A 26,189-nucleotide genomic window follows, 5' to 3' on the forward strand; every position below is an offset into this window, starting at 1 on the left:
ACAGGGGTGAAGCAGGACAGACTCTGCTCTGAGTGCCTTGGATAGAGCTCCCCATTATTATATATGAAGGAGGCAATCAAAGTCTATGCAGAACTTTGAGGAGGGGAGAGGAAAGGGTTGCTGGTAGAGAGGGAGAAGAACAAGAAGAAATGGTCTTTATATCCTAAAGAGTCTACCTTTTCGAAACCATTTCCCCATCCTACATCCTGCACATTTTTAGCCCTATGGGTTCAAGCTTGATAGACATGGGGTCACAGGTGGGGGGCGGGGGGAGGGTACTTTCTTCCTCATGGATAAGGAAAGGGCTTACTAACTCAATTCCTTTTCCTTCCCATGGAGGAAATCGAGACCCGTAATTTAAGGTGAGAGTCCCTGACATTAGCCTCCTCCAAAAACAGTTCTTGCCTATGATTTCCCTGCATATTGCAGCCAGAAGCAATGCTTTGTGGCAAATACTATGCCCTGGACGCCCGTCCCAGCCACCCTAGTGAGTGGTACGGTCACCATGGCATGGCCACAGGAAAAGGGGAAACTCCCTATAGCAGGTCTCAAGAGGAAGCAGGCGGTCTCTTTCCCAAAGGAGTTTCCTGATCCTACACCATTTCTAGGCCCCTGAGGCCAAAGCCTGGTTTTCTGATTTAGGTGAGGGCAAGCTCTCGAGCTCCCCCATGCTGACCCCAATGAATCCAGGGCAGCTCTGGGGACTTATCCAGACCCTGACTTTTTTATAGGCGCATTTATTTCACTGAAGTCACCAGAGGCCAATTAGCCTGGACAGTCACTCCTGCTGACATCCTCCCCACAATCTCTCTCTCAGGGACTGAGCCTGGATGAAATGGTACTGGCATCTTTTCCCTCCCTCTCCCTACTTCCTCCCTTCCTTCCCCCAAGTTCAACATCCAATCCTGGGGAATATAAACTAGCCATGTGAGCATCACACTACAGCACTGCTTCTGGGTTTTCATCCAACTCTCCCCTTTTTCAGGATGGAAAGGGGGTTTATTCTCAGGGACCCCCACTGGATCACTTATTTAGAGAGCTGAGCGTTCGGTATCCATTTGTAGCCTTTTCATACGGTCAGGCCTAAAAGAAATTTGCTAGAGCTAATGGGATAGAGATGGGAAAATGAACCAAGGCAGACTAGCCAACCCCCTAGCGGTCTCTCCTCCCAATCTTTTCCTATTATGATGTGCTAAACGTGGGCAAATTATTCCGGTACATAGCACACCAGCCTCGTGGATATGAGTTGAGAGCAAGAGCTTTGGTGTTAGAAGGTCGAATCCTGACTTTGCCGCGCAGACCATATGACCTGAGGCAAGTTATCTAACTCCTCTGAGTCTCTGTTTCTCCCTGACTAATTGGGTTATTGAGGAGAATAAACGAGATAATGTTGATAAAGTGTTTAGCACTGGGCTTGGCTCAGAGCAAGCCATTAGTGTAACACCACCACCGCTTGGCATGCATGAAGTGTGTTATGCTTACAATTACCTAATTTGATCCTCTGGATATTTCTGTAGCATAAAGGGTATAGGCAGCAGGCGTTATCACAGCATTATCAGGGGGACACTAAGAACCGGGGAGGAAAAGCAACTTGCTCCAAGGTCACACCAACCCTTGAGGAAAGAGCAAGGGGCTCTAATTCTTTTTCTCGCGCTTTTAACCTTCTGCTGTTTCATGAACGCAAAGACTGATAGGTGACATATATGAGCCAAACTGAATGGCACAGAGAAAGCATGTAAATTACCAGCACAGGGAGGGGCCTCTGAGGTCCTAGGACAAACTTACCTACTAACTCTTCCCCCATCGGTCCTTTCTTAAAATTTCACTGTGCCCTCGCTGAGCCCAAAGGCCATACGTGGTGCTCTGCGCTCTACGTACGTGATCTTAGTCCAACCTCAGAGCCACGCATGAAATAGGTGGTATTGTCCCCATTTTATGGATAAGGAAATGGAGGCTCTGGGAGGTTACATATCTCGTTTCAGATGTCAAACTGAGTTCCACGTGCCTCTCCTTAGACTGCTCAGTGGATTTCTACGGGGGCTGGGATCCTGGCCTGCCCACATGCCACCGAGACGCAAGGGGAGAGGGAGAGGGAAGGACTCACAGCAGGACGTGTAATTCCGCCAGCCGGTCACGGCGATCCCCTGCGTCTGGCAGGTGCTGGCGTAGTTCTGCAGCCAGCTGCAGGCCGTCTGTACCGCGCCGCCATCGATGCAGGAGTCAAACAGGCAGTTCTTATAGAAGAAGGTGGGGTTGACTTTGCTGTGACACTTGGTGAAGCCGGCGTTCTGGTTGGGGATCAGGCTGCAGAGCTGTTGCACCTTGGAGAACGCTTCCACTTTGGCACACGAAGGGCAGCGGTCCCCGCAGCCAACCTGGCAGAAAGTGTCCCGCTTCACCCAGCTCTGCCCAAACTCGTTGACACTGGAAGCAAGCAGACCCATGGGCATCTCCAGATCGTCGTCGGGGTTGCTGTTATAGCGGCCGCACAGGCCGTACGTGGCGTTCTGCATGCTCCGGGGGACCGTGACGGACAGGAAGGTCTTCCAGTCATATACCACCTTCAGGCCAAACTCGGTTTCCACCACCACGTGGAAGCCAAAGGAAAAGATATTTATTTTCCCTTGTCCCAGCTTCAGGGGCAGATATAAGCGTTCATTGTTGACCTACAGGAGAGAGAGGGTGGCAGTGGAGAAATACAGTCGGCCCCGGGAACACCCACCTCTCCTAACGATCAGTCTTTAGAGCGGCAGCCCCAGAGGGGGGTCTGAGCCGGGTGAATGCAATCTTGGCGTGCAGTGTCGTTTGTATCAGTCAACTATTATTATTAGGATTTGAACAGACTTAAATGACTATCCTTTGTACACTAATACACCTATTTATTTCGGTGCCTTCTGTTTACATAGCATTATTTCCCCCAGGAGTTCAAACTGTTTTCTCAAGGTAATGAGAGGGTAATAAGAATTCAATTAAAGTTTAGACGAAAACACCAAAATCTAGAACGCCAGTGTCTCTATTTCCAGCTCTGCTGTGAATTTGTTTTAGGTAAGCCCCAGTTTATTAATCCCTTTGAGATTTTTTTTTTTTTTCCCCTGAAGAATGACTTGACTTTGCTGGTCTCTCTACCTAGGATGCCATTCTTCACCCGTCAGCCTCTCTCTCTCCTCCCAGACCCTGCTCAGATGTCGCCTGTTCTATAAAGCAAGGCTGTCTGAGCCTGTGGCGAGAATTAATCACTCTCTCATCTGGGCAACCAGAAGGTTATTTATATTCGTATTCTTCTTCACCTTTGGCCAAGATCAAGCACATGTATGCTGCTGTTGGGGCAGCACACATCACAGTCGGCCTTATATTCTGGTTAGTTGTCTACGTTCCCGTCTCGCCTACAAGATCATGAGCAACTTGAGGGCAGGAACCACACTTTATTGATCTTTATATCCATCTTCCCCTCGTTACCTGCCGGGTGCCCCGCGCAATGCCTCATGCTGAGAGGGCCCTTGACACATGTTTCCTCCCTTATATTTTTAATTCGCAAAAGGAAATCCCTTAACATACACTGCACTGCCTTTGCACTGCCCCTTTCTGGATTCAGATGAGCTGAATCCTGTAGCCCTTGGCTGGCTGGGTGCGTGATGAAAAATAGAGATTGCTGTGAGGGCCGAGAGGAGAGCTGGTCTTCTTCTTGAGAGACGCAGGTGGCCATTCCTCTGGGAGTGTTCTAAGATGGCTCTCTGACCAGATTCTGACCTTAATCTCTCCCCTATCTGACACTCCCCCATTCCCATTGCTACTGCTTTGGTTCAGACCCTCACCACCTTCACCTTGACTACTGAATACTCCCCTTACTGGTCCCCCTGCTCTGGTATTGCCCCTTTCCTCCATTCACTCATTACTGCCACACTCCACCATTTTTTAATGGCGTCAAAAGCCATTAGTCCAACACTTCAAACCCTTTCCATGGCTTGAGTCAAATGTCGAATACACTCAACACGTCCACCTCAGACCACGTCCTTGCTGAGCTCTCTTCCCCTGGTGCTTACCTCACTTTCCTAAGAATCCCCATGTCAGACTCTGCCTCTAAGGAACCTGACCCAGTCCAGAAATGACATCCTTCCTCTTGTCCTCCCTCTCTGTGGGGCAGTGTTCACCCTTCACCTTGTAACCCAACTGTCTCCTCTTCTACGAATATTTGTCCAGGCAGAATTCATTCATTCATTTGTCACTGCTGTGTTTCAGGCACTGTGCCAGATGCTGGAATAAAGCCCAGGGCCCTTCCCCTGGTTGCTCACAGGCACGTGGCAGAGGTAAGTACCTAAACAGATACTAATAACATCATCCAATAAAAGCAATGATAAAGATAAATAGATGCACGGGCACCAGACTCAGCCTGGGGACAGAATCGGGCATGCCTGCGGAAGACGATGATGTGCACACCTGGTCCTAAAGGAGGACAGTCAGGGAGGAATGAGATGAATACCAGGTGTGGTGGGAAATGAAGACAGGGAGGTGGGGGTGCTGGGCCTGGATCATGGAAGGCCTTGGGTGCAATGTCACACATGGCAGAGGCCATGAGATCACGCCTGACAAAGACCCATCCATTTTGCAGGAGAGAAGTCATTCTGTCTTCTCTTCCCATTCAGTGACCCTAATAAGAGACCTTCAGCAGAACGAGGAGGCCAGAAGTCAGAAGGCACAGTTCAACAGCAAATGGGAGATCTGGAAGCAGAGGTGGCTCTCTCCAGGAAACTGGAGACGGAGGGAGGAGAGAGGCTGAGTAGAAGCCGCGGGTGATCCGGGTCAAGGTTTGCTCTAGAATGAACATGTTTATGGGTTGAAGAGAAGGACCTGGTGCAGGAGGGGGAGGTGATGACAGACAGGTAGACCCCTGAGAGGGCGAGACAGAGAGGGACAGGGGGAGGGGGAGGGGAGAGGATGCCTCCTTCTCCGAACCTGGAAGAGAGGGGGTGAATAGCACGGCACGACAGGTCATTTCAGGGGCCGAGTGCAGGAGGGAGTGGTGCCTGGGGAACACAACTGTCTGAACCAGGAGGCCCAGAGGTGGTGATGTGGGCTCGGTGTAAACACAGAACACAGGTGTGGAAGGTCACTGAGGGAAGCGGAGGCCGATGGGACTCCCACGTGCCTTGAAGACCCGCACTGGTAAACAAAGCTGGGCCCCCCCCAAAGGCTCACCTGTGCCCACTCGCTTTCCCTCCTGAGTTTCCTTGCGTTCTGTATTCTCGGCCACAGGGTGCCAAGCAGGAGGCGATACTTTGGGGGAGGCAATGTAATCGGGTTCAAACCATAGGGCTTGCAAATTCCGTCACTGCCCAGGAGCACCCAGAGAAAGGAACCCCCTTCAACTCAGCCGGGCAGGCACGGATTCTGTCTGCCTCCGAAGCCCCATGAATGCCACCCCCATTGCCAACTTCACTGTCCCCTCTCTCTCTCTGGGTGACTGATGGAGGGAGAGAGGAAGCAGACGGAGAGGAGAGAGACACAGGAAGGGAGAGGTTGGGATGGAAGCAGAGCCTGATGGGTGGGCAGGGAGCCGCAGAGGAAAAAGAGAACAGGGCTTGGGGGTGAGGTCAGGACATGTTTCAAACAGTCAAGCGTCAGGAATAAGACCACATACCAGATCTTTGGCAGAGAACTTTCTTTTACACAACTGGCCCCAATTTGTTTCTATGGCCTCTTCGGCTGTCCTGAGGTCCCCTCCTACTGCGCACTTTGCTACCCCTCGGATCTTCACTGATGTTTTCCTTCCCTAGAATACTTCTATCTCATTCTCAGCCTGGTTAACATACTCCTTCAAGGCTCAGCTCTGGGTTACCTCTTCCAGAAAGCCTTCCCTGAAGCCTCCCAGGCTGGCGTAGGCAACCCGTGTGCTCACGACTCTCCACACAACACATTTTTGGAGCACTTCACCCTACCTCGACATAACCTGCTAGTGCATCTTTCTTTGCTACTAGACTCTGAGTTCTCTTGGGACAGAACTCAGAATTTGATTCGTTCTCTACCCCTAGAGTTTGGCACAGAATAGGCACCGATAAAAGTCCACCAAACTAAACTGAGCCAGGGGGATGCTCAAAACCTCACCCTTCACTGGTGGCCACAGGATTGCCAGTAAGAGATAAAGACACTGGCTGTGAGGGTCCTTGTCCTGGACCATGAAGAACCTGGCTGTGCTGAAGCCTGGGGGCACACGGCAGGGGAGAGGCTGTCTCTGTTGAGCTCTAGCTGTGGATGGCTGACACGTGGGCTGCTGTATTGTCCCCAGGAGTGGCTCACCTTCTGTTGCCCACCCCCATAACCCCCGCTGGGATACAGATAGCATATTTATTTCTAGCGTCTCTTATCTTAGTGGATTTCCCTGCATCCTTTGATACCGTTTTTTGCAAGGAAATGTCAGAGTCATAGAGGGACCCTGTGTCCCAAGGAATCACTTCCATGTCACCTCCATCTCTGAGAGCACCAGCAGTGACCCGGGGCTCTATGCTGTGTTTTGCCCAACACTTCACTGCACACTGTCATTGTGATGGCCATTATTCTTTTCTCAGGGAGAGATGGTGACTAATAATAACATCATGGGAAAAACAAATGCAAATCATTGAACAAGCAGACCCCGTAATGCATATTAATAATTCAAAGTAAATACTAAATCTATCCCTCAGGCCCCCAAAGAAAAGAACCTTCAAGCATCCTGAACTTGATCTTCATGTCAGAGATGTGAAAGCTACATACTCTGAGTTCATAGCTTGGACATTCGGGGTATCTGGGTGACTTAGAAAGACGGGCCCTGCTGGGCTCCTCCTACCCTGCCCCTCCAGCCCTTTAATCGATTCCTCCTTGATGCCCATTGCTAATTACCCCTGGTTGTGGGCTGAATTGTGTCCCCCCTCCCCCCCACCTCCCCCTTCAAAAGATAGGCTGAAGTCTTAATCCCCGGTACCTGTGAATGTGACCTTATTTGGAAATAGGGTCTTTGCAGATGTAATCATGTCAAGATGCGGTTGTACTAGATCAGGGTGGGATCTAAACCCAATGAGTGGTGTCCTCAAAGGGGGAGAGAGACTTGGCACAAAGAAACAAGGTGCAGAGAGAGAAGGCCACGTGAAGACGAGGCAGAGAGGGTAGTTATGGTGCCACAGGCCAAGGATCGCCTATAACTGCCAGTAGCTAGGAGCTGATTTTGGATTCTTAGCCTCCAAAACTGTGAGAGGATAACTTTCTGTTGCTTAGAGCCACCTAGTCTGTGATACTTTGTGATGGCAGCCCCAGGAAATGAATATTCCCTTCCCTCTCTATCTCTTTATGGGGGAAGAAACGAGCTGTGTGGTTCCCATGGCTCTTGCCTTTAGCCATGACCATATCCCATGAGACCAGAGCAGGACATGGGCCTGGAAGGTGAGCTGCCCCATTAGGGCCTTGGTTCTAGAGCAGGAAGCAAGGGAGAGAGACTCCCAGTGAGAGCAAGGAATCAGCTACCATGAACAAGAGAAGGGGCGGCACACACAGAAAAAAAGAGTAAGTGTTCATGAGGCTCCAATGGTGTACGTGTGAAAATAACTGGGTCAGAAAACAGCATGCAAGTCTCAGGAGTCCATATACCTAAATGCTGAAGAGCATGTGACACAAGGCAGAAAAATGCAATTTCATAATACACTGGTTGGGACAACCTACGAGCAAGTTCTATTTTAAAAGAAGAAAATAACCCTACGAGGTAGAACGGTAGAAGAATGTCGAACGTCAAGGAGATAAGGAACCGCCTGAAAATGTACAAATCTAAGGGTAGAAGTTGATCAGATGAGGAGAAAAGGTTTGCAACTAGGATGCAAACCGCATGGACAGAATGACTGATAGGCTTGTTTTGACACATATGATGACGACACGGAGGAGAGGGCTATTACTGCACCGGATGGCTTCATCTACCCGGACCTCCGCTGGAAACCTCACGTGGCTAAAGGCGAGGCATCTGATGTATTCCTACCTCACCTCCGTGGCCATTTAATCTCACAGATTGATGAAGAAGTGACCGGCAGCAAAATACAAGTCCTAGGATCCTTAGAAGAGAAGGGTGACGCCATCTCGTTCATCCACTTGACGAACGTGTGGAGCCGTGACTGGGTGCTGTGTGCTCATTTAACATAAAGACGGATTCGGCAGGGCTCCTGCCCTCCGAGAAGGGCCCACGACTAGTACTGAGCGAGTTAGACATGAACATCCCCCCAAATCACAATATGATTCATGCCATCATGGATACAGGAGCCGACTGTTCTGGGAAGCACAGAGGAAAGCAATCGGGGGGTTGGGTATAATATCCAAGGAAGGGAAGAAACATGGGCACAGTGAGACCCCTGCCTTAGGTGCTAAGAAGGCACATTTTCAGATAAATGTGAAAGGGCAGGCAATTAGGAAGCTCAGAAGCCTCTCTTCGTCAGAGAAGGAGGTTAGGGCGATTCTAAGGAAGGAACGAGATCTGGAACGTGGCTCAGGGAACTCTCCAGTAACAGCTCAGAATTTTAGAAGAGAATGTATACAAGATGGAAAGGAGTCCCCTTAGAGATAAATGATGCCACAGATCAGTGAGGATGATGGTAAAAGGTGCACACCCCATACCAGCTCCTCCGAAACGCTGAAGTGACGCTGCCGGTGGCTTGTTAGTGCTCCCAGTTGTGCCCAGAGCAGGAGCTGGGAGGAGGAGTGGCTGGGTGTGTCGCCGGGTGGTGTCCTCAGGCTGGATGATGAGCACTCGGAGCTCCTCAACCCCCACCTGCCCCGTCCTCATCAAGGGAGTGGAGGGCAGAGAGAGGGAACGGACACCCAAGTGAACAGGGAGATTGTAGGAGAGCCCCTGATGGGCTCCGACCGTGTGCAAGACTCCTGAATCCCCGGATCCTATGGGGGCTGGGGGGGGGGGGCAGGCAACGGGGAGACTAGAAGAGGTGGAAGGAGGCCAGAGCAGGGAAATATCATCCTGATCTCAACAAAGGGGAGGAGGTGGATTGGGCAGGAATAGCACTTACAGACGCCTAACCCATGCTAGGCATGTGTCCTGCTTTGCAGATGGAGTGACTGCCCAAGGACACACAGCCCTAGCCAAGCTGGGATTCGAATCGAGGTCTGTGCTGTCTCCAGTACACTGTGCTACATTATGAAGGATACCATTTCTGTTCCTAACTTGGTGCCCGTGACTTGGGCAGAATATTTTTCGCTCTGAGGCTCAGTGCCCTCATCTGCAAGATAAAACGACAGAAAATCTCCAGGGCCCCTCTCTGCTCGGACATCCTATGCTTCTCGGATTCTAGGCCAGCCTGATTTCAGCCGCGCGGCCTGGCCCACGGACCCAGGATCCCCATTCTCACATCCCCTTTCCTGGTGTCCGGCCTGTGACTACTCACCAGCACAGTGTGCTTGTAGGCCCTGTGAATCACAATGCTGTAGCCAAACACAGTCACGTCCACCTGCTTGACCCACAGGGCCAGCGACGGGTCCCGGTCCTCGTTCTTGGCTGTGACGACGAACGTGGGGAAGGCGTCTGAGCTCGGCCTGTTTCCCGTGGTGCACAGGATGAGTGGGCAGCTGGTCTGGAAGTCAAAGGGGTAGCCGTCGAAGGTCAAGTAGTGGCCGTAGCCCGAGACGATGCAGGAGGCGTCGGTGCGGGGCTGGCAGTAGTACAGGCCGCCCTCCTCCATGCAGAACTCATCATCCCTGCATGGGACGCTCTCACAGTGGACGCTGTTGTCCGAGCCGTTGCAATAGCAGAAGATCTGGCAGTCCAGGTCCACCCAGAAGGTCTCGTTGGTGGCAAGCTGGTGCCCCTCAAAGTTGCAGCCGCACTCGCTCCGGGTGACGCACCGGCTGCCTCGCAGGGCGTAGCCCTCGTCACACTGACACGCCTCAGAGCAGGTGTCCACACAGATGGGGCCCAGCGCCAGGGTCTCACACGTCTCTGTACATGTCACGCACTCCTCGAAATGGCTGTTCTCCGGGCATTCCAGAGCTGAGGGTGGCCAAGGAGGAGACAGGAAAGGGACAGAGGTCAGGGAGAGTGTGTGCGCGCTCACTGGATGCATGTGAGTGTGTGCACGCTGCACGTGCACTCTTACTTGCACGGCACAGTGAGCTCGATGAGTGCCGTGTGCTCTGGACTACTGTCATCCTCATCTGAGGTGACCAAAGGCTCAGTGAACGCCTCGTGCTCCTGTGTTCCCGGTGCGCTCAGCGCTCCACGTAGAAGATTCTGAGACGTTGAGCCTCAGCGAGCAGTCACTACATGCCAGGCACCGTTGTCGACTGTCTGGTGTGACTTTGCTCGACAACCTGGGAGGGTAAGCAAAGCCTCATCATCCCTATCTTACAGACAACAAACTCAAGTTCAGTGACTTAACTTAATCCAGCCCGTAAGTACCAGAGAGATTCGAATCCAGATCTCCCAATGCCAAGTCCCCTGACTCAAGGACTCTGGAGACTCAGAGACGGCGTCCTGGAAAGAATCAGCACTTTGGGGACCATAGAGACCTGTGGATACCATCTCTGAGGACAATATTTACCTAGTGCAGTCATTCTGAGGATTAATGACCTAATATATGAAGTCTATAGTACAGTCTCCTTAAATAGTATGCCCTTCCCCTCTTCACCCTTCCTTCTATTAGGATACACTTTATGTAGGCATTTTTACTCTACAGATTGACTCTGTCTTTGTCTGTCGTTTCTCTGCTCCTCATGCCCTCTGGCCTCTTCTACCTCCTCTGCCCTTGGTCACCCCGTCTTTTGCTCACATTCTCTCCCCTGCCTGGATGGACCTCACAAAGCCAGATCCTACCCATCTGTCAAGATTCGTTTCAAACCGCACCTCTGTCCGGAAGCCTTCCCTGATAGATCAAGTCTCTGAGTCACAAAGTACAGCACACGAAATGCTAACTGCACGTGCTGCTTACCATCATGGAGTTCTGGGCAACCTTTCCATGTCTTTTTATTATTTTAGTCTGTCAGAATTCGACCTGGCCCGGGCATGGATGAATCCAGAGCCAGAAGAAATCTACCTACACGTCTGTGTAGTCTAAAGGTCTGTGGAGGTCCCCATCACCACCTGGAAGAACAGGATCTTGCCTTTTTAAAACGTTCTTTAGCTTTTATGCATGCTATCCCTCCTTAATTGTGTTTTACAATCCAAGGACAGAGGGGACACGACAGAGAAATAAATTGCACGGCAATGAAATCTCTGCCCACAAGTACCAACTCCACAGTTCTGCACTATGTACTGAAAGCCAATCCTTCTCCTCTGGGCTAAAGGACCATCTCCACTCCCGTTGACTGCAATACCATACGGTTTTGGAGTTGAAGGCTAGTTCAGCACCGATTAAATATGTCTGTATGGAGGGATTTTCACATTTGTCTCTAAATTATGAATGTTATAACATTGACTGCAGGTTTATGGTGATAGCAAATAACATGACTTATTTAAATGGCTCTCACTTTATGACTTATTGTGTTGTCTGAATTTGTCTGAAAGTCTGGAACATACAGACGTGAAGTAATAAAACTTCCCCTGGCCCCTGAAATGCCTCTGTGAAATTATTTAATTGGGCAGCCTGGCTCCGCCGACAAGAAGGCTGGTTAAAAATATCTGAACACAGAAGCGGTGGTTGTCTCTTCCTAGGCCCAAAGAAGATCGTGTTCCTGATTTGCAGCTGTTGCCTGGTCCGATCCCCAGGATTAATGACCCTACAAGATCCTGACCAGATTAACCCCTTAGTACCCAAGTCTTCGTTAATCAAACGTGCATACTCCCATCCTTCTTGCCAGACCCACGTACGCAAGGTCTGGCTGAGGCACGCTGGGGGATGTCTCAAGCATGAGCCCTGACCCTCCACCCAAGGAAAGCATGTTCTCCTGGGCTGCTTCTGTCCACATGTCTCTCTCTAAAAAAGGCATTTAAAAGAACTTCCTCCAGCTCGGCAGAAAGTAAGAACGTGACAGAGGCGTGCCAAAAGGACATAGGAGGCAACTCGAAGGGCTCCCACAGCCCAAACCTGGAATAATTTTAACACCAAGATCATTAACGAGTGTAATAGGAAATATAAATAATTGAAAAAATAGGAATCTATGTGTCCATACTGATAAGATAGATAATTGACATTTAGGCTGCTATGTGTCCATCCATAGCTGAATGGATAAAGAAGTGGTGTGTATATATCTATATCAGTATCTACATCTATATCTATATCTACATCTCTTTCGATATATATCTGTATATATATAAGGATAGATAGATAGATAGATAGATAGATAGATACACACAGTGGAATATTATTCAACCATAAAAAATAATGAAATCTTGCCATTTGCAATGACATGGATGGGTCTACAGGGTGTAATACTGAGTGAAATAAGTCAGTCAGAGAAAAGCAAATACCATATGATCTCACTCATTTGTAGAGTTTAAGAAACAAAACAAATACGGGCACCTGGGTAGTTCAGTTGGCTAAGTGTCTGACTCTTGATTTTGGCTCAGGTCATGATCTTACAGTTCATGAGTTCGAGCCCTGCATCAAGCTCCAGGCTAACAGTGTGGAGCCTTCTTGGGATTCTCTCTTTCTCCCTCTGTCTGCCTTTCCCCCATTTGCTCTCTCTCTCTCTCTCTCTCTCTCTCTCAAAATAAATAAAAACTTAAAAAAAGAAACAAAACAAATGAACAAAGAAAAAAAGACAAACCAAAAAGAAACAGACTATTGAATATAGAGAACAACTTGGTGGTTGCCAAATGATGGGTGGAGGGAGGGGTGAAATAGATCAAGGGAATTAGAAGTATTCTTATAGTGATGAGCACTGAGAATTGTATAGAGTTGTTGAATCGTACTGTACACCTGAAACTAGTATAAGAGTGAATGTTAATTATACTTTGATTAAAAAAAAGGTGACTGAGATAGATAAGTGAATGGATGGATGGATGGATGGATGGATATAAATAGATGGCAGGCAGACACACAGAAGAGACAGAAGACTGTTACTTATAGTAGACTGACATCTATTGTTTGGTCAAAGTGGACAGAGTGCTGGAGCTGGAAACCATCAGCTTGTAATCATCATGCTAAAGATTGATACAAGCAAAGGTCATCAATGGGAACTAAATGGAGGAAGGGGATTTTGATATCAGCCTACAGTTAGCATTTTGCCCCATTTGCTTTATCAATCTCTCACGCTCATATTCTCTCTCTCTCTCTCTCTCTCTCTCTGCAGGATGCTTGCACCGTCTTATTAAAGTATCTTCCCACGGGTTGCTCATTAGTTGCAAGAGAAAAAAAACACTGTGCCTGCAGAGTGGAGACATTTGACACCTGACCAGGGGACCAATGTGGCCATCACCACTGAGAGGAGGCTGGATGGACACGGCCCCTACATGTGATGTGATACCGTGAGAAAAACACACATCACCTCTGCCAGAGTGTGAGAGGGGACGCACAGCAGAACCTAATCATGAGGAAACATCAGACCCAAACGGAGAGCCATTCTATTTTCAAAGGTGGGAGGTTGTCGTCTTTAAAAGTGACAATAAAAGAGAAAAAGTCAAGGAACTGTTCCAGACTGAGGGTAACCAAAGAGACGTGACAGCTCTAAACACAACATGTATCCTAGCCTAGATCCATATTGGGGGGAGGGGGATGCCATAAAGGACATTATGAGTCAATTGACAAAATTGAAATATAGATATTAAATGATTATATCAGTGTTGAATGTCCTAAGGGCAGTGAGTATACTGTGGTTCTGTAAATGACAGTCATTATTCTAAGGAAATACACACTGAAGTATTTAGGGGGGCCAAGGGGTATGATGTATGTAACTTACTTGCAAATGCAGAGAGAGCGTGTGAGAGAGAATGATAAGGCAATGGGGCAAAATGCTAACTGTAGGTTAATCTGGGTAATGGGCACACAGATATTCTTGTAACTTTTCTGCAACTGTGAAATTATTTCAAAACAAAAAGTTTTGAGAAATAAACAAACTTAGAAAGAGATATAGTGGAAATGGGAGAAACAGATGTAGACGATGGAATCTTAATGGTGGCATCGGTTTGGGTTTAGGGCTGATCTTTTTGGTGGGAAAGGCATGGGTGCTGAAGTCCAGGTGGGGTTAGTTGTTGGTCCAGGCATGGGTCCTGCCCTCCCAGCCACTCCTTCTCCTGCCTTTCTACATCACTGTTCCCACCGGCCTCCCCCATCGCCTAAGGGGCTATACGTCAGGTCTTCTCAGCAATTATTCTAATTACTGCTAATACTGGCACTGCCCTGCTGAGAGGGGTCAGATACTCTGGGCACAAAGTGAAAAAACCAACGTGGGACTCTTCATGGCCATTGTCAGGCTTGCCCCGGGGAGCGGTGCTAATCTCTACTCCACGAAAGGCACCCTGACCGATCACTTTCAGTTGAAAGAACGGAGCCCTCCTTTGCCAAGAAAGAAGACACCGTTGGAGCCATCACAAAGACTCCCAGTCTTTGATATGACGTGTATCGTCCACTAGATAAAACCAGGAGTCAACGGGATGGCTAATCCTTCTAGAGTGAAGAGATATTGTGTGATTAGAAACAGAAATAAAGGTGAGGAACAGTTTGGTTGGGGGTGATGGGCCTTCCAAAGGACACATCAGATGAGGAGGCTACACACCAGAGTCAGACTGCCCCGGAGCTCAATTCCCCCACCTCCCCGGGGGCCTCCCGCATCAGGTGGCCCCGACTTACGGCAGAAGTCATAGGTCCGCCAGGGGCCCACTTCCACGTCGGCGTTCTTGCACGCGCTTGCGTACCGGGCCACGGAGTCACAGAGCTCCGACTCATTGCCTCCGCTCTGGCACAGACGGAAGAGGCAGGTGCGGTAGTAGGCGGTGACGTTGACCACTCCATGGCACTCGAGGAAGGAGCTGTTGGAGGGGTCATTGATGATGCCACACCTGGAGCGGCTCCGATAAAATTTGAGCAGCTCCGAATCATTGTTGCAGGCCTTCAGCAGGTCCCCACACTCCCCGTTGCAGATCTCCTCGAAGGTCGTCCAGCTTTCCAGGAACACCGCCAGGTTGTCCGTGCACTTGCCATTGGGGAGACAGAACTCATCGCTGGCGTTTGCGTTGAAGAAGCCACACAGCCCGCCGGTGCAATTGAAGTAGGTGGTGGAGAGCCGGATGTACAGCAGTCCGATGTCTGTGTATTGGACCGTCACAACACCCCTTGACTCTACTGTCGTGCTGTTTTTGTTGCGATAAATTTCCAGCTTCCCCGAAGGATGGAAAAATGGTAATTCTACCTCCTGGCCATTCAGCTGAAAAAAAATCAAATCACTCTCATCACTTCCAGATGTGCTCAGAGTACCCACCGTTTCCTAGGCTATGAAATAGAGACACGGTTCTGCCCGGCGACTCACCCTTTGAGAAAATGTCAAGAAGCTGACAGTCTATGGACACCACACAGACAGACGCAAACTGTTTTCTCATGGGCACCTCTGTTTCTTTCTTTCTACTCCTCCGATTCAACACATTTGCTGTTTCTCTGCGTATACATGCGACCCTAGGCTAGCCCCAAACAACAGTGAAATGTGAGTAGACGTGGTCTTGATATACATGTGGCTTTCTCCTTCTGCGTGATGGCTCCTTTTCACTGGTGGCGCCCCTTCTTCCCCACCGTTCTGGCCCCTTCCTTTCCTTCAGATTTGTTCCTGTGCCCTAGCCCCTCGGAGGCATATAGTTACCTAGCTGTCCATCCACCTTATCTACCTTTTACTATTCTTCTAATAAATTAATCTCTGCCAGTGTGTCAATGGGAATGAAAACAGCTTTTTCAGTCTGCGGAGGTGTGTTTCCTCTTCTTGCACAGCACAGCACCACGCTGACTTCTGTCTTCCAAATTAGACTTCATGTTGGGCTAGGAGCAGGGAGGCCTGCCCTCCCTTCATGCCAGCTCTGCCACCACTCAGCTGTGAGCTCCCCATCCCTCGCTTAGCCCCTGGGGTCTTCATGTGCAAACAAACAGTTGTACTAGATGATTCCTAATGGTCTTTCTTCAACTAATGATGTGGATGCCTAACGACGAATATTTTAGACCGGGTCAGAGGGGCAGGAGGTGCGATGGCAGGTACCCTCTGCCTGACCTCAATGGGTTCCCATCTACAGGGAGGAGAGTCGGTATAGTACAAGGTAAAAAGCACAGACTTTGAAGCCAGCCTGCCTGGGCTCACATATCACTCTATGGCTGTGTGTCCCTGAGGAAGTTACTTAACCTCTCTGCGCCTCGTTTTTCTCATATGTAAAAGGTAAATGAGGATGAAAACATATCCCCCATAGGTTAGGTGTGACAACTGCTTAGACTAGCGCTTGGCACACGGTAAGCGTCCGGTAAGCATCGGCTGTTACGGAGACCTAGTCCTGCTTTAGCTGTATCTAATTTGAGAGACTCCAGCCTCACTCCATTTCACCCCCGGGGAGGCTGATTCGGTGCCGAACGTTAGGCAGCGCTCCCACTTCGGAGCCGTTGCCTTCCTGGAATCCACTCATGGTCAGAGCCAGAAAGGCATACCCGAAGAGTTCCTTCGCTTGGTGAGACGCATGAGAAAAGCCCCAAGGGCAGCCGGAGTCTTACCTTGACTTCCGAAGCCCCAACTCCTCCGATCTTGACCTCCTGGTCAGCCACCAGGATGCGAACGCCTCGCAGCCAAGCAGGCCCCGCATCGGGCTTCTTCTTGTTGATGTCAATTTCCAGATACTCGGGCCGCTCGGGGCAGGTCTTGAGGAGGGTGTAGGAGAATTCGGTGGGGAAGGCGTAGGCCGCGCCGTCGAAGGTGTGCAGCACCTGGCTCTGGCCGAGCAGGCACACGGTCTCGCGCTTGGGGAAGCAGCCCTGGTAGCCGTCCTCCACGGCGCACACCTCCTCGCTGCGGCACGTCTTGTTGAAGCAGTAGACGTCCCCGCCCTCCTCGCACAGGCACTGCACCGTGCAGTTGGCCGTGGCCCAGAAGAACTCCCCCATGGTGTAGTAGTGACCGTCGAAGTCGCAGCCGCACTTGTGCAGCGGGACGCACTGGCTGGTGCTGAGGACAAAGCCTTCGTTGCACTCGCAGCCCTCGGTGCAGGGTGTGGCGCAGTTCTGGGAGGCCGTCAGGTCAGAGCAGGTGTCCGGGCAGCTGCTGGTGCACACGGAGTAGTGGCTGAAGCTCGGGCACCGCACCGTGGACACTGACGTAGGGGAGAGGAGAGAGCGTGACAACAGATGAAGGCCCCGGGATGGTGACCGTGGGGAGCCACCACACACGGGAGCCCCACGGGGAAGGGCGCTCATCGGGTGAGAGACTTTGCGACTGCACCCGCAGAAATCAGCTCGCTGCTTTGTGACAGCTACGGGGCAACGTGATCGGATCGTGAACTTTCGACTTTTCGAATCGCGATCATCTTGACTGAATTACACTTCAAGTGGCGATCCTAACTGGACTACACTGATTACTCAACATCGATTTATTTATTTATTTATTATTTTTTTTTTTTTTTTAGTTTTTATTTTTTCAACGTTTTTTATTTATTTTTGGGACAGAGAGAGACAGAGCATGAACGGGGGAGGGTCAGAGAGAGAGGGAGACACAGAATCGGAAACAGGCTCCAGGCTCCGAGCCATCAGCCCAGAGCCTGACGCGGGGCTCGAACTCACGGACCGCGAGATCGTGACCTGGCTGAAGTCGGACGCTTAACTGACTGCGCCACCCAGGCGCCCCTCAACATCGATTTATTACTGGATGATCTACAACCACTCAGATGCTCTAAGATCTTTGGCTGATGGACACAGAAGTCAATCTGACCTTAAACAGCATAGCCTATTCTTAAGAGGAAATAAATCCAACTTGCAGGAGGAAAGAAAAGATGAAAAGGCGGGAGGGGCCATTTGAAAACATGACATTTCTTACAGGGAGGCACTCAAAATACCTAAGTGAAGGCTATAAAAGACGATGAGCGAAAACTATGAAAATGAGTACTCTAGGATCTTAAAAATAAGAAAGAACCTTGGTTATGGGAAAGAATTTGTGTGTCTGCACTGCCAGGAGACTGGGTTGGAGCTAGAGGTCTCCTCAAGGCCCTTCTTGCCTCAGAAGCCTCTGGTTCTCATTTTAAGAACTTGGGAGTCTACATAAATGCTTGAGTCGGGTCGAATCCAAGAGGCAGGGGCTCAAGGGACTGCTAAACTAGCTGTCTGAATTAACTGGAATTCATAGCGTTAACATGAGAGAGAGGGGGGTGGGCAATGTGGAAGATGGGACCACTAGGGGGAAAAGTAGCCATTACAGGCAATTTGCTTAGGTAATTTGGATGTTCTTAGATTATACAAGGATCAAAAAAAAAAATCCATAATCAATCTCAACTTGAGTATGCTCCTGGCATACTTAGAGACTGGTCAGTCACACAACAAGCAATAAGAAAACACTGTCTCTTCGTAGTTGGATCAATTCTCTGAGAATTGAACCTGATACACGATTTTGTGAATCCAACATGTACTGAGGGGGAAGAAAAATCTCCCTTTGGTCTCGGAACTGAAAGAAACTTTGAAACCTTCTCATCTGCGTGGGAATCTAACATGCACGGACATAATGTTCTGTATACCCATGTGGAGAAACCAAGGGCCAGGAGAGAAACAGAATTCCAAGAAGCTGAGTTGTTTTTACTTGTTTGCTTGCTTGCTTGTTTTAAAAGTTTATATAATTACGAAAAGAGAGGTTTAAGTGGGATAGAAGGAGAAAAACGAGACGACTAAGTCGTACAAAATGCTTCATGCGAAAAGGTAATTCAAAAGAAGCTGAATTTCCCCACGCTGTTAGGGCTTTCTCCTAACCACCTAGCGCTTCTGAAAAAGGGCCTTCTTTCCTGATGTTCTGTGCTCCCTGGCTGCAGCCCTTTTCCCACTGGCACCAGTGGGTCAGCAAAAACATGGCAGAGCAAGAGACATAGAACCTAGAGGGACGGAAGGCGGAGAAGAGTCAAAGAACCGATGCTGTTGGTTCCACTTGGGAGGTGAATTTCCCCCAAAGCTGGTTTTGATTACTCAGACCAGTGTCTGTGTTTGCTCAATGGCCACAAACACAGCCACCTTCCCTCTGAACACCCACCTCCCTTCTTAACTCAGGGATAGCCATCCCTGGGACAGGGCCTTCCTCCCGTCAAGCATTTCCTGCCACTCACTCCCTGTTTCTGGACCATTTGTGCTCAGATGGTTTTCTTGTTTTCTGGCTATGGTATTGGGTGGGCAGGAAAAGTAAAGATCCTTTTTGCTGTTCATTCTTCATAACGTGTGGCTATGTTAACCTCACCCTCACTCTTGGGCAATTTGTCTTAACAGGGAGAGTTTTGAGGAGCCCGGAAACCCTCTCCCCGGCCCCCTGCGCGAGCACGCCCTTCCATTTGGATGGGATGCCAGCTTACCACACCCAGCCTGGACCCGCCAGTCTCCGATTGGAATGCCGAGGGCCTGGCACACGAGCGCGTAGGCCTGGATGGCTTGACAGAGGAGTGTCCCATTGTCCCTCACGCTGCACAGGTCATACACACAGCTGTGCACAAAGGCTGTGGGGTCCACGACGGTGCCACACTCCCACAGGGGGCCGTCCGTCTTGTTGAGGAAGCCGCAGTAGTCCGAACCAAAGAAGAGGGCTTCCGTGGCTGTGTCGCACAGAGTGCAGTTGTCCACGCAGCCCGAGTCGCACTTCCAGTCGGCATGGTAGACCCGCCAGCTCTCTCCGAGATCCAGGACAGACATGGCCGGCCTGCCGTCAGGGCGGAGGAAGTCGTCCAGCGGGTTTTTATTGTAGTTCCCACAGAGCCCACACGTGGAGTTTATGTAGGAGCCTGGGATGGAAATGGAGGCGTAGTGCTGGCCATCAAACGTCACCAAGAGCCCAAAATCCGTTTCCACAGCAGTTGACATGCCACTCTGGTAGATTTTCACCGCCCCCAAGTCTAAGGTGACCGGCAAGGAAGTCACTAGGTCATTAACCTGCCAACAACAGTAACAATAAAAGGCAGGTGAGCAGGTGCCAGGGCAATGGGTCCCGCGGAGGTCGGGAAAAGGAGGCCAAAGCACTCTCCAGAGAGAATGATCCCCCCCCCCCCCCGATGGCCTAGGCTCCGGTAAGCTTGACTTCTGTTAAGACAGAGGCCTGGGGGAAGCCACAAAAGCAGGGTGGCGTGGGCCAGCCAAGCACTGTGCATTTGAGACATGACAGGCATTACCACTACTGCCCTAGACTCCTCTGGGGACCAGGTGGTTGTCAACCCTTCCTGGCTGGCTCTAGGGCTGGCTTCAAGTCTCTTGGTGAAAGACTAGTGATGCTGTTTTCCTTTTCACTCGTCTAAATTCATTCTTTAAGTCTCCACTGAAGTCACATCTTTTCCATGACCTCGTCACTGCCTATAGCACTCCCTGATCCCTCCTCCCAGCTGAAATGTGTGCCATGCTGCCCTGGTATTATTCTCTGAGTGCATCACCCTGTCACGTCCTGATACCAGGACTATGTCATGTAATCATTCAGCAACATGAGCAAACGTGAATGCCTACGGTGTACCAAGCACTGTGTTAGGTGCTAAGGAATAAAGAATAAAGAAAATAATTGTCCCCACCCCTCATGGAGGTCCCGGTCTACTGAGGAAGAGAGACACAAATAGATATTTATAATACCCTGTTTTAAATACGCATTAATGGATCATACAATGGGAGGATAGCAAGTGACCACTATATCCAGCCTGGGCGGGGGGGGGGGGGGGGGTCACACAAAACTTTTTGCAGGCAGTAAGTCTACCCTGGGTCTTTGAAGATGAACAGAAGTAGACAAAGGAAGACTGGGCTCAGGGAATTCTAGGACAAGAGAGTAAATGCGGGTGGTTAGGAACAGCTACGTGAATACGGGGTTGCCCATCGGGCGGGGCGGTCAGAAACGAAGCTGGAGACACGAGCAAGGTCCATGGTCCATTTAGTCAACACATGGCAATTTAGGCCTCTCTGTGTGCCATGCACTGTTCTAAGAGCTGGGGATTCGCTTTGAGTGAAATGAACACAAATCTCTGCTCCACGGAACTTATATTTTAGTTGAGGAGACCGAAACCAAACAAAATAAACAAGTAAAATATATAGGTATGCCAGGTTGAGCAATTATGCAGAAAAATAGAGCAGGGAATGGGGATCACAAGTGCCGGGGAAGAGGGTTTTTAACTTGAAATAGGATGGTCAGGGAAGGGGATATTTGAGATGAGGAAGCAAGCCAGGAGCTTATCTGGGGTGACAGTGGATCATGCAGAGGTGACAGCCAGGCCCAAAGGTGGTGTGTGCCTGGGTGCTCCCGGCACAACTGGAGAAGAGACAGCAAGGAGAGGGCAGTGGCAGATGATGCCAGAGAGATAAGGGCAGCCAGAACAGGTAGACCTTTGTCGGCTATTGTAAAGCCTTTGGCCTTGACTCCAAGCAAGATGGAGAGCCAAGAGTGTGTCTAGGGCAAAGGATGGACGTGATCTGACTTCCATCTTAAAAGAATTCCTCTGGCTTTCGTGTTGGGTGCAGACCCTGGAGGGCCTTTTAAGCCATGTTTTAAACAAAACAAATTCCATAAAAGCAAAACAACTTGGATTTCTATGCTGCAGAGAAAGCCCCAAAAGGTTTTAAGTAAGGGAATGACATAGTCAGATTTGCATTTCAGAAAGCCCACTCTGGCCAGCAGGTCAAGATTAGAAGCAGAGAAACCAGACAGGAAACTGATGCAAAAATCCAGGGGCGATGGAGCATGAGGGCCTAAATTACATACAGACGTGAGAGAGTGGGACAAGCTCATGGAGTCTGCTCGGTAGGACCTCGTGGGTTTTTTTGCAGCGGGGAGCAAGAAATGGGGAACAGTCAAGGGCGAGTCTCAAGCATCTGGCTCACGTGAGTGGGTGGCTTGAGAAGCCTCCAACAAAGAGAGCTCATTTTCTTCTTTTTCACATTTAACACGCCCAGCACCTGTAGACATCACGTTTATAGTCTGGGATGGGAAGGTTATCCTAGGTCAGTCCTAGGTGGTACACACTGTGAGTGCACAGTCAATACATTGGAACTATATCGATTTCAGGCACACGGGAAGGAAAAGGGTCTTTACGGCCACCATTGTAGCTACTTCCTCAGTCTTCTAGGAAGTGAGGCAGTAGCCTATCTAAGCATCTCTCCAAGATTTACCATCGCAGATGTCTTGTGCCATGGCCTGCCTCTAATGGGAGGGGGGGGGACCAAAAAAATAGGCTTGAGAAATAAGCTATCCTACAGAGAGCTACAAGTAGAGAGAAAAACCTAGGAATTGATCGATCTATCCTTATCTCCTAGGTAGCAGTTTAGCCGACAAGGGTGAGAAAAGCCATGTTATAAGGAAGGTCAGCTAGCAAGAGCCCTGGATGACCATTATGTACTGTCCATGCTGAGACGGAGAATGAACTCTTCCCCAAGGTTAATATAACTGTAAGTTCCAGGTATGCCCTGGACCAATGCTGGCAATGGCCAATGTCACCTGCCAGCCATATAAGCTCTGAGCCTCAATTTCCTCAACGGCCTCCTCCACTCTCTCTCAAGCTCCTGCTAACAAAGGGCAGTCTTCTGTGTCTCGAAGCAAAAGCCATGGGGTGAACCGTCTCTGGATATTACAACAGTCCCCCTCCAACCCAGTTCCTCTGCATCAGATCTTGTTCCACTTAGACTGACATAAGCCCTAGGCTGACCACGGGCACCACCATTTCCCAGTTTCTACCCTTCTTCCTGGTGTAAGTGTTCATTGCAACCCCATTCATTCCCAAGAGAAAACATGTCTCCATTTAAACCACCGATTAGAGAGATACTGCGTTTGTCCCCCACAGTGCTCTGAGAAGGAGCTCTTGGGTGATTTCTTCTTTCATCCCGCCGGCCTCAACTCTTGACTAGCCAAGGGTAACTGGACCTCTTCTCATCACTTCCCTTCTTCTCCCTGTCTTCTAGCCACTTTCCTCTCCGATACTGTCTCTCCTAGGATGTGGGTACTGGGTGGGAGGGCGGGGTGAGGAGAGAGAACTAGAATCGTAGAAGCATAGGTCTTAGAACTAAAAGGGATTTGGGTGGCAGTGGAAATGTGGGAAACAGCATGTATTAGGTGCCCACTGTGTGCCAGGCTGTGTACTAGATGTCACACACGGCTGTTCTATTTCATCCCCAGGACAAACTCAGAAGGACCTTATCATCTTCCCCTTTTGCAGATGAGGAAATTGAGGTTCAGAGCTTGCATGGCTGGGAGGTGACAGGGCCTGACTCTCATGAGCTGGGCTGCAAAGCCACTGCTTTCTGCTGCTTTTATCCCAGTGCTAAGGAGAGGTAGCCATACTGTGGCCATAGAGCCCTGCCTCCTAGACACTATCACCCCATTTTACAGATGGAAAAAAAGAAGCCCAAAGCACACTCAGCCGGCAGTGGTCACACAGGGATTGTGCAGATCTGACCCCAGAGTCTGAGTTCTTCCTCCCCATATGCTATTTGGCCTTGAAGCCCTTTTCAATGGGGCACCCTAAACTACCTGAGTTTATTTGGGGGAGAAATATGAAAACGGAGAAGTATTAGCTAGAAGGAGACATTTATTATATTATGGATGTTAGTTGGCTGTCTTTAGCCCCCATTAGCATATGCAATCCTAAATTGTTTGCTTTGTTATTTGAAAACAATCCAAAGGGGGGAAATCCATATACAGGAACCAGTCCCCAGCATATGGAGAAAGGGGATCTATATGTTGCAAGAACAGATCTTGCTGGCCATTCCGGCCAGGCCGAGTGTGTCTGGAGAAGTCAGCTGCCTCACAGGCATTTCAAAGCCTCCTTCTCACTTCCTATCCCTCTCCCTGCCTGTCCCCATTTGACCCTGGGTGGGGGCTCCACTGTCCATGGAGTCACCCCCCCTCCCCCCCACCCAGCAGAGCAGGTGTATCCAGAGACACTGGGAAGCCGTTTGGCCAAAGGAAAAGGAAGCCATTGTTAGCTCACAGTTGGAGTCACATAACCTTTTCTTTCTGAAACATTTACATTCACGTCCACATCTCCCTGTCGCTACAGAAAATTGAGGAATCTGTGCCCTATGCCTGGACGATGGAAAAGAGCCACACAAAATTAGCAGAGCTGCTGGGCCTGAAAGAAATGGCAATGCTCCTTTCCTTCTGAAAAAAAAAAAAAAAAAAAAAAAAAAAGTCTGACTGTGAGTGAAAAAGATTTTTAATCAAAATGGAAAATAGAAATAAAGCATAAAGCTTTCTTCCTCAAGTACAGATATCATACATATCCATCCCCACAATACAGGCAAGCAGGAGAAAGCTGGGGAACATTTTTCTGGCTTGAAATAGTAGCATCTATCTACAAGAGTAAGTATTGTGCTCAACAGCACAATAGAAATTTAAAAGGGAGAAACGTCAAACTTCCGTACCCCCAACTCTGACCTTGATTTCATATGCAGAACTGTCCCTAGAGAGACTGGCCAAATAACAGGCAAATTGACATTTCGGCCACAGTAAAACCTCACTTTTCTAATTACGACCATGATAAGCTGCACAGACCTAGGCCAGGCAGAGCCAGAAAAAGTGGAATTAGTTCCTCGGTCCTGCCTTTTGTTGGACATGCTGTGCCAATTAAAACTACAACACATATTAAAAAAAAAAAAAAAAAAGAAAGAAAGAAAGAAAGAAATCCCCGCATTGGCATCAGTGCTGGTTTGTAATCTCCGTAATGACCTCCATGCATGGGGATTAAGGATCGCACGGGGTTGCCCAATCAACCCCTCGTGGTCTTGGTTATTATTGCTTGAATAAATACACGGTTGCAACAAGGTTTTCATTAACATTATGAAAATTGGGGCCTCCACAAATTGAGTAATTGCCAGTGGCTTCTTGCTCTCCCTCCTTTGCGGATGTGCCTGCCTGAAATCCAGGTGGGCAGTGACAGGAATCATTTGCATACGCTAAACGGACCGGCAGATATCCACTTTCCCCTCTCTTATTCCAGGCAGGAGTGGGGACCTGTTGGAGGGTGTTTGGGCAAAGCCTTCTCAGAATCTTCCCACCGGCTCAGCAAGCCTGCTCCCAGGGGGGCCCTCACCAGCGGTGCCTCTGGAAACACCAATCAATTTGGAGCTTTTTCCAACAATGCAGCAGTAGATTTTGGGCAAACAGGAGGGGGGGGGGGGAGGGTTGTTAATGAAAGGCCGTACTGAGTTATGGATGTATACTCTGTGTTGGCACACCATCTCCAGGGCATGACCATGCGGCTGCTGCTATTGCAAGCCAGGTCCCTGAGAAACTCAGCCTACCTCTCTTCCCAGTTACTTCTGAGCTTGGACATGTGGGCATGTATGCACGTATGTGACAGCGTGTGTGTGTGTGTGTGTGTGTACCGTGTTTAGGAGGTAACTAGGAATTTCAGTGTACTTTAAGTTATATAGTAGAAAGAAATATCAAGGAGAGAGCTGAGGTTAGCTCTTGTACAAATAAAATTTAGCCTAGTTAAAAAAATGTTACAAGCTATTTGCAAGGAAAGCAGAGCCCTGAATCTCTTCCGTACAAACATCACACAGCAGAACCAGCAGATCTGAGGAAGTCTTCCCCCGGCTCAAGATTCTCCAGCTTCTCCAGCTTCCCAGGAGGGCTGGAGAGGGTCTCACCTTGACTTTTCCATAGCTGCCTTTGGGGATGAGAATCTTGTAGCCATTCACCTCCACAGAGAGCTCCTTCACCCAGGAGACGGCTGAGCCCCCGCGGTGTTCGTTTTTGGCCTCCACGCTGAAGAAGGGGAGGCTGGAAGTCTGCAAACACTGTCGGGCCAACAGGTAGGCACAGGAGCCTTGGAAGTGGAAGAGGAAGCCATCAAAAGTGTGGTAGTGTGGCTCCCCAAACACCACACACGTGCTGGTCTCCACGGGGCTGCAGTAGAAGAATTTGCCTTTGGGTTCGCACACTTCGTAGGGGCTACAGGAGGCCTCCTGGCAGTAGATCTCATTGTTGAAATCTAGACAGCGGCATTTGATGGTACAGTTCAGGTCATCCCAAAACACCTCCCCTCGTCGAAGGAACTGTCCTGGGGAAGAATGACATTAGAGCCAACATTTATTGAGCATTTACCCTCCAGGCCAGGCGCTGGGCTGAATGCTTTTCCT

The 26,189-nt window shown here is 49.6% G+C and overlaps 1 protein-coding gene across 1 annotated transcript in view; it reads right to left on the minus strand.

Moving 5' to 3' along the window:
• Positions 1-26,189, minus strand: part of TECTA (tectorin alpha) — a 70,380-nt gene that overhangs the window by 29,399 nt on the left and 14,792 nt on the right. Inside the window, exons 6-11 of the mRNA XM_049620884.1 lie at positions 25,698-26,110; positions 19,445-20,015; positions 16,626-17,218; positions 14,739-15,312; positions 9,402-10,003; positions 2,105-2,666 (exon numbers count right to left, since the gene is read on the minus strand). Coding sequence (XP_049476841.1) covers positions 2,105-2,666; positions 9,402-10,003; positions 14,739-15,312; positions 16,626-17,218; positions 19,445-20,015; positions 25,698-26,110 — 3,315 coding nt within the window. The remainder of the gene's footprint in view (positions 1-2,104; positions 2,667-9,401; positions 10,004-14,738; positions 15,313-16,625; positions 17,219-19,444; positions 20,016-25,697; positions 26,111-26,189) is intronic.

The sequence above is a fragment of the Panthera uncia genome, chromosome D1 (assembly GCF_023721935.1).
Source record: "Panthera uncia isolate 11264 chromosome D1, Puncia_PCG_1.0, whole genome shotgun sequence".
Classification (NCBI taxonomy): Eukaryota; Metazoa; Chordata; class Mammalia; order Carnivora; family Felidae; genus Panthera; species Panthera uncia.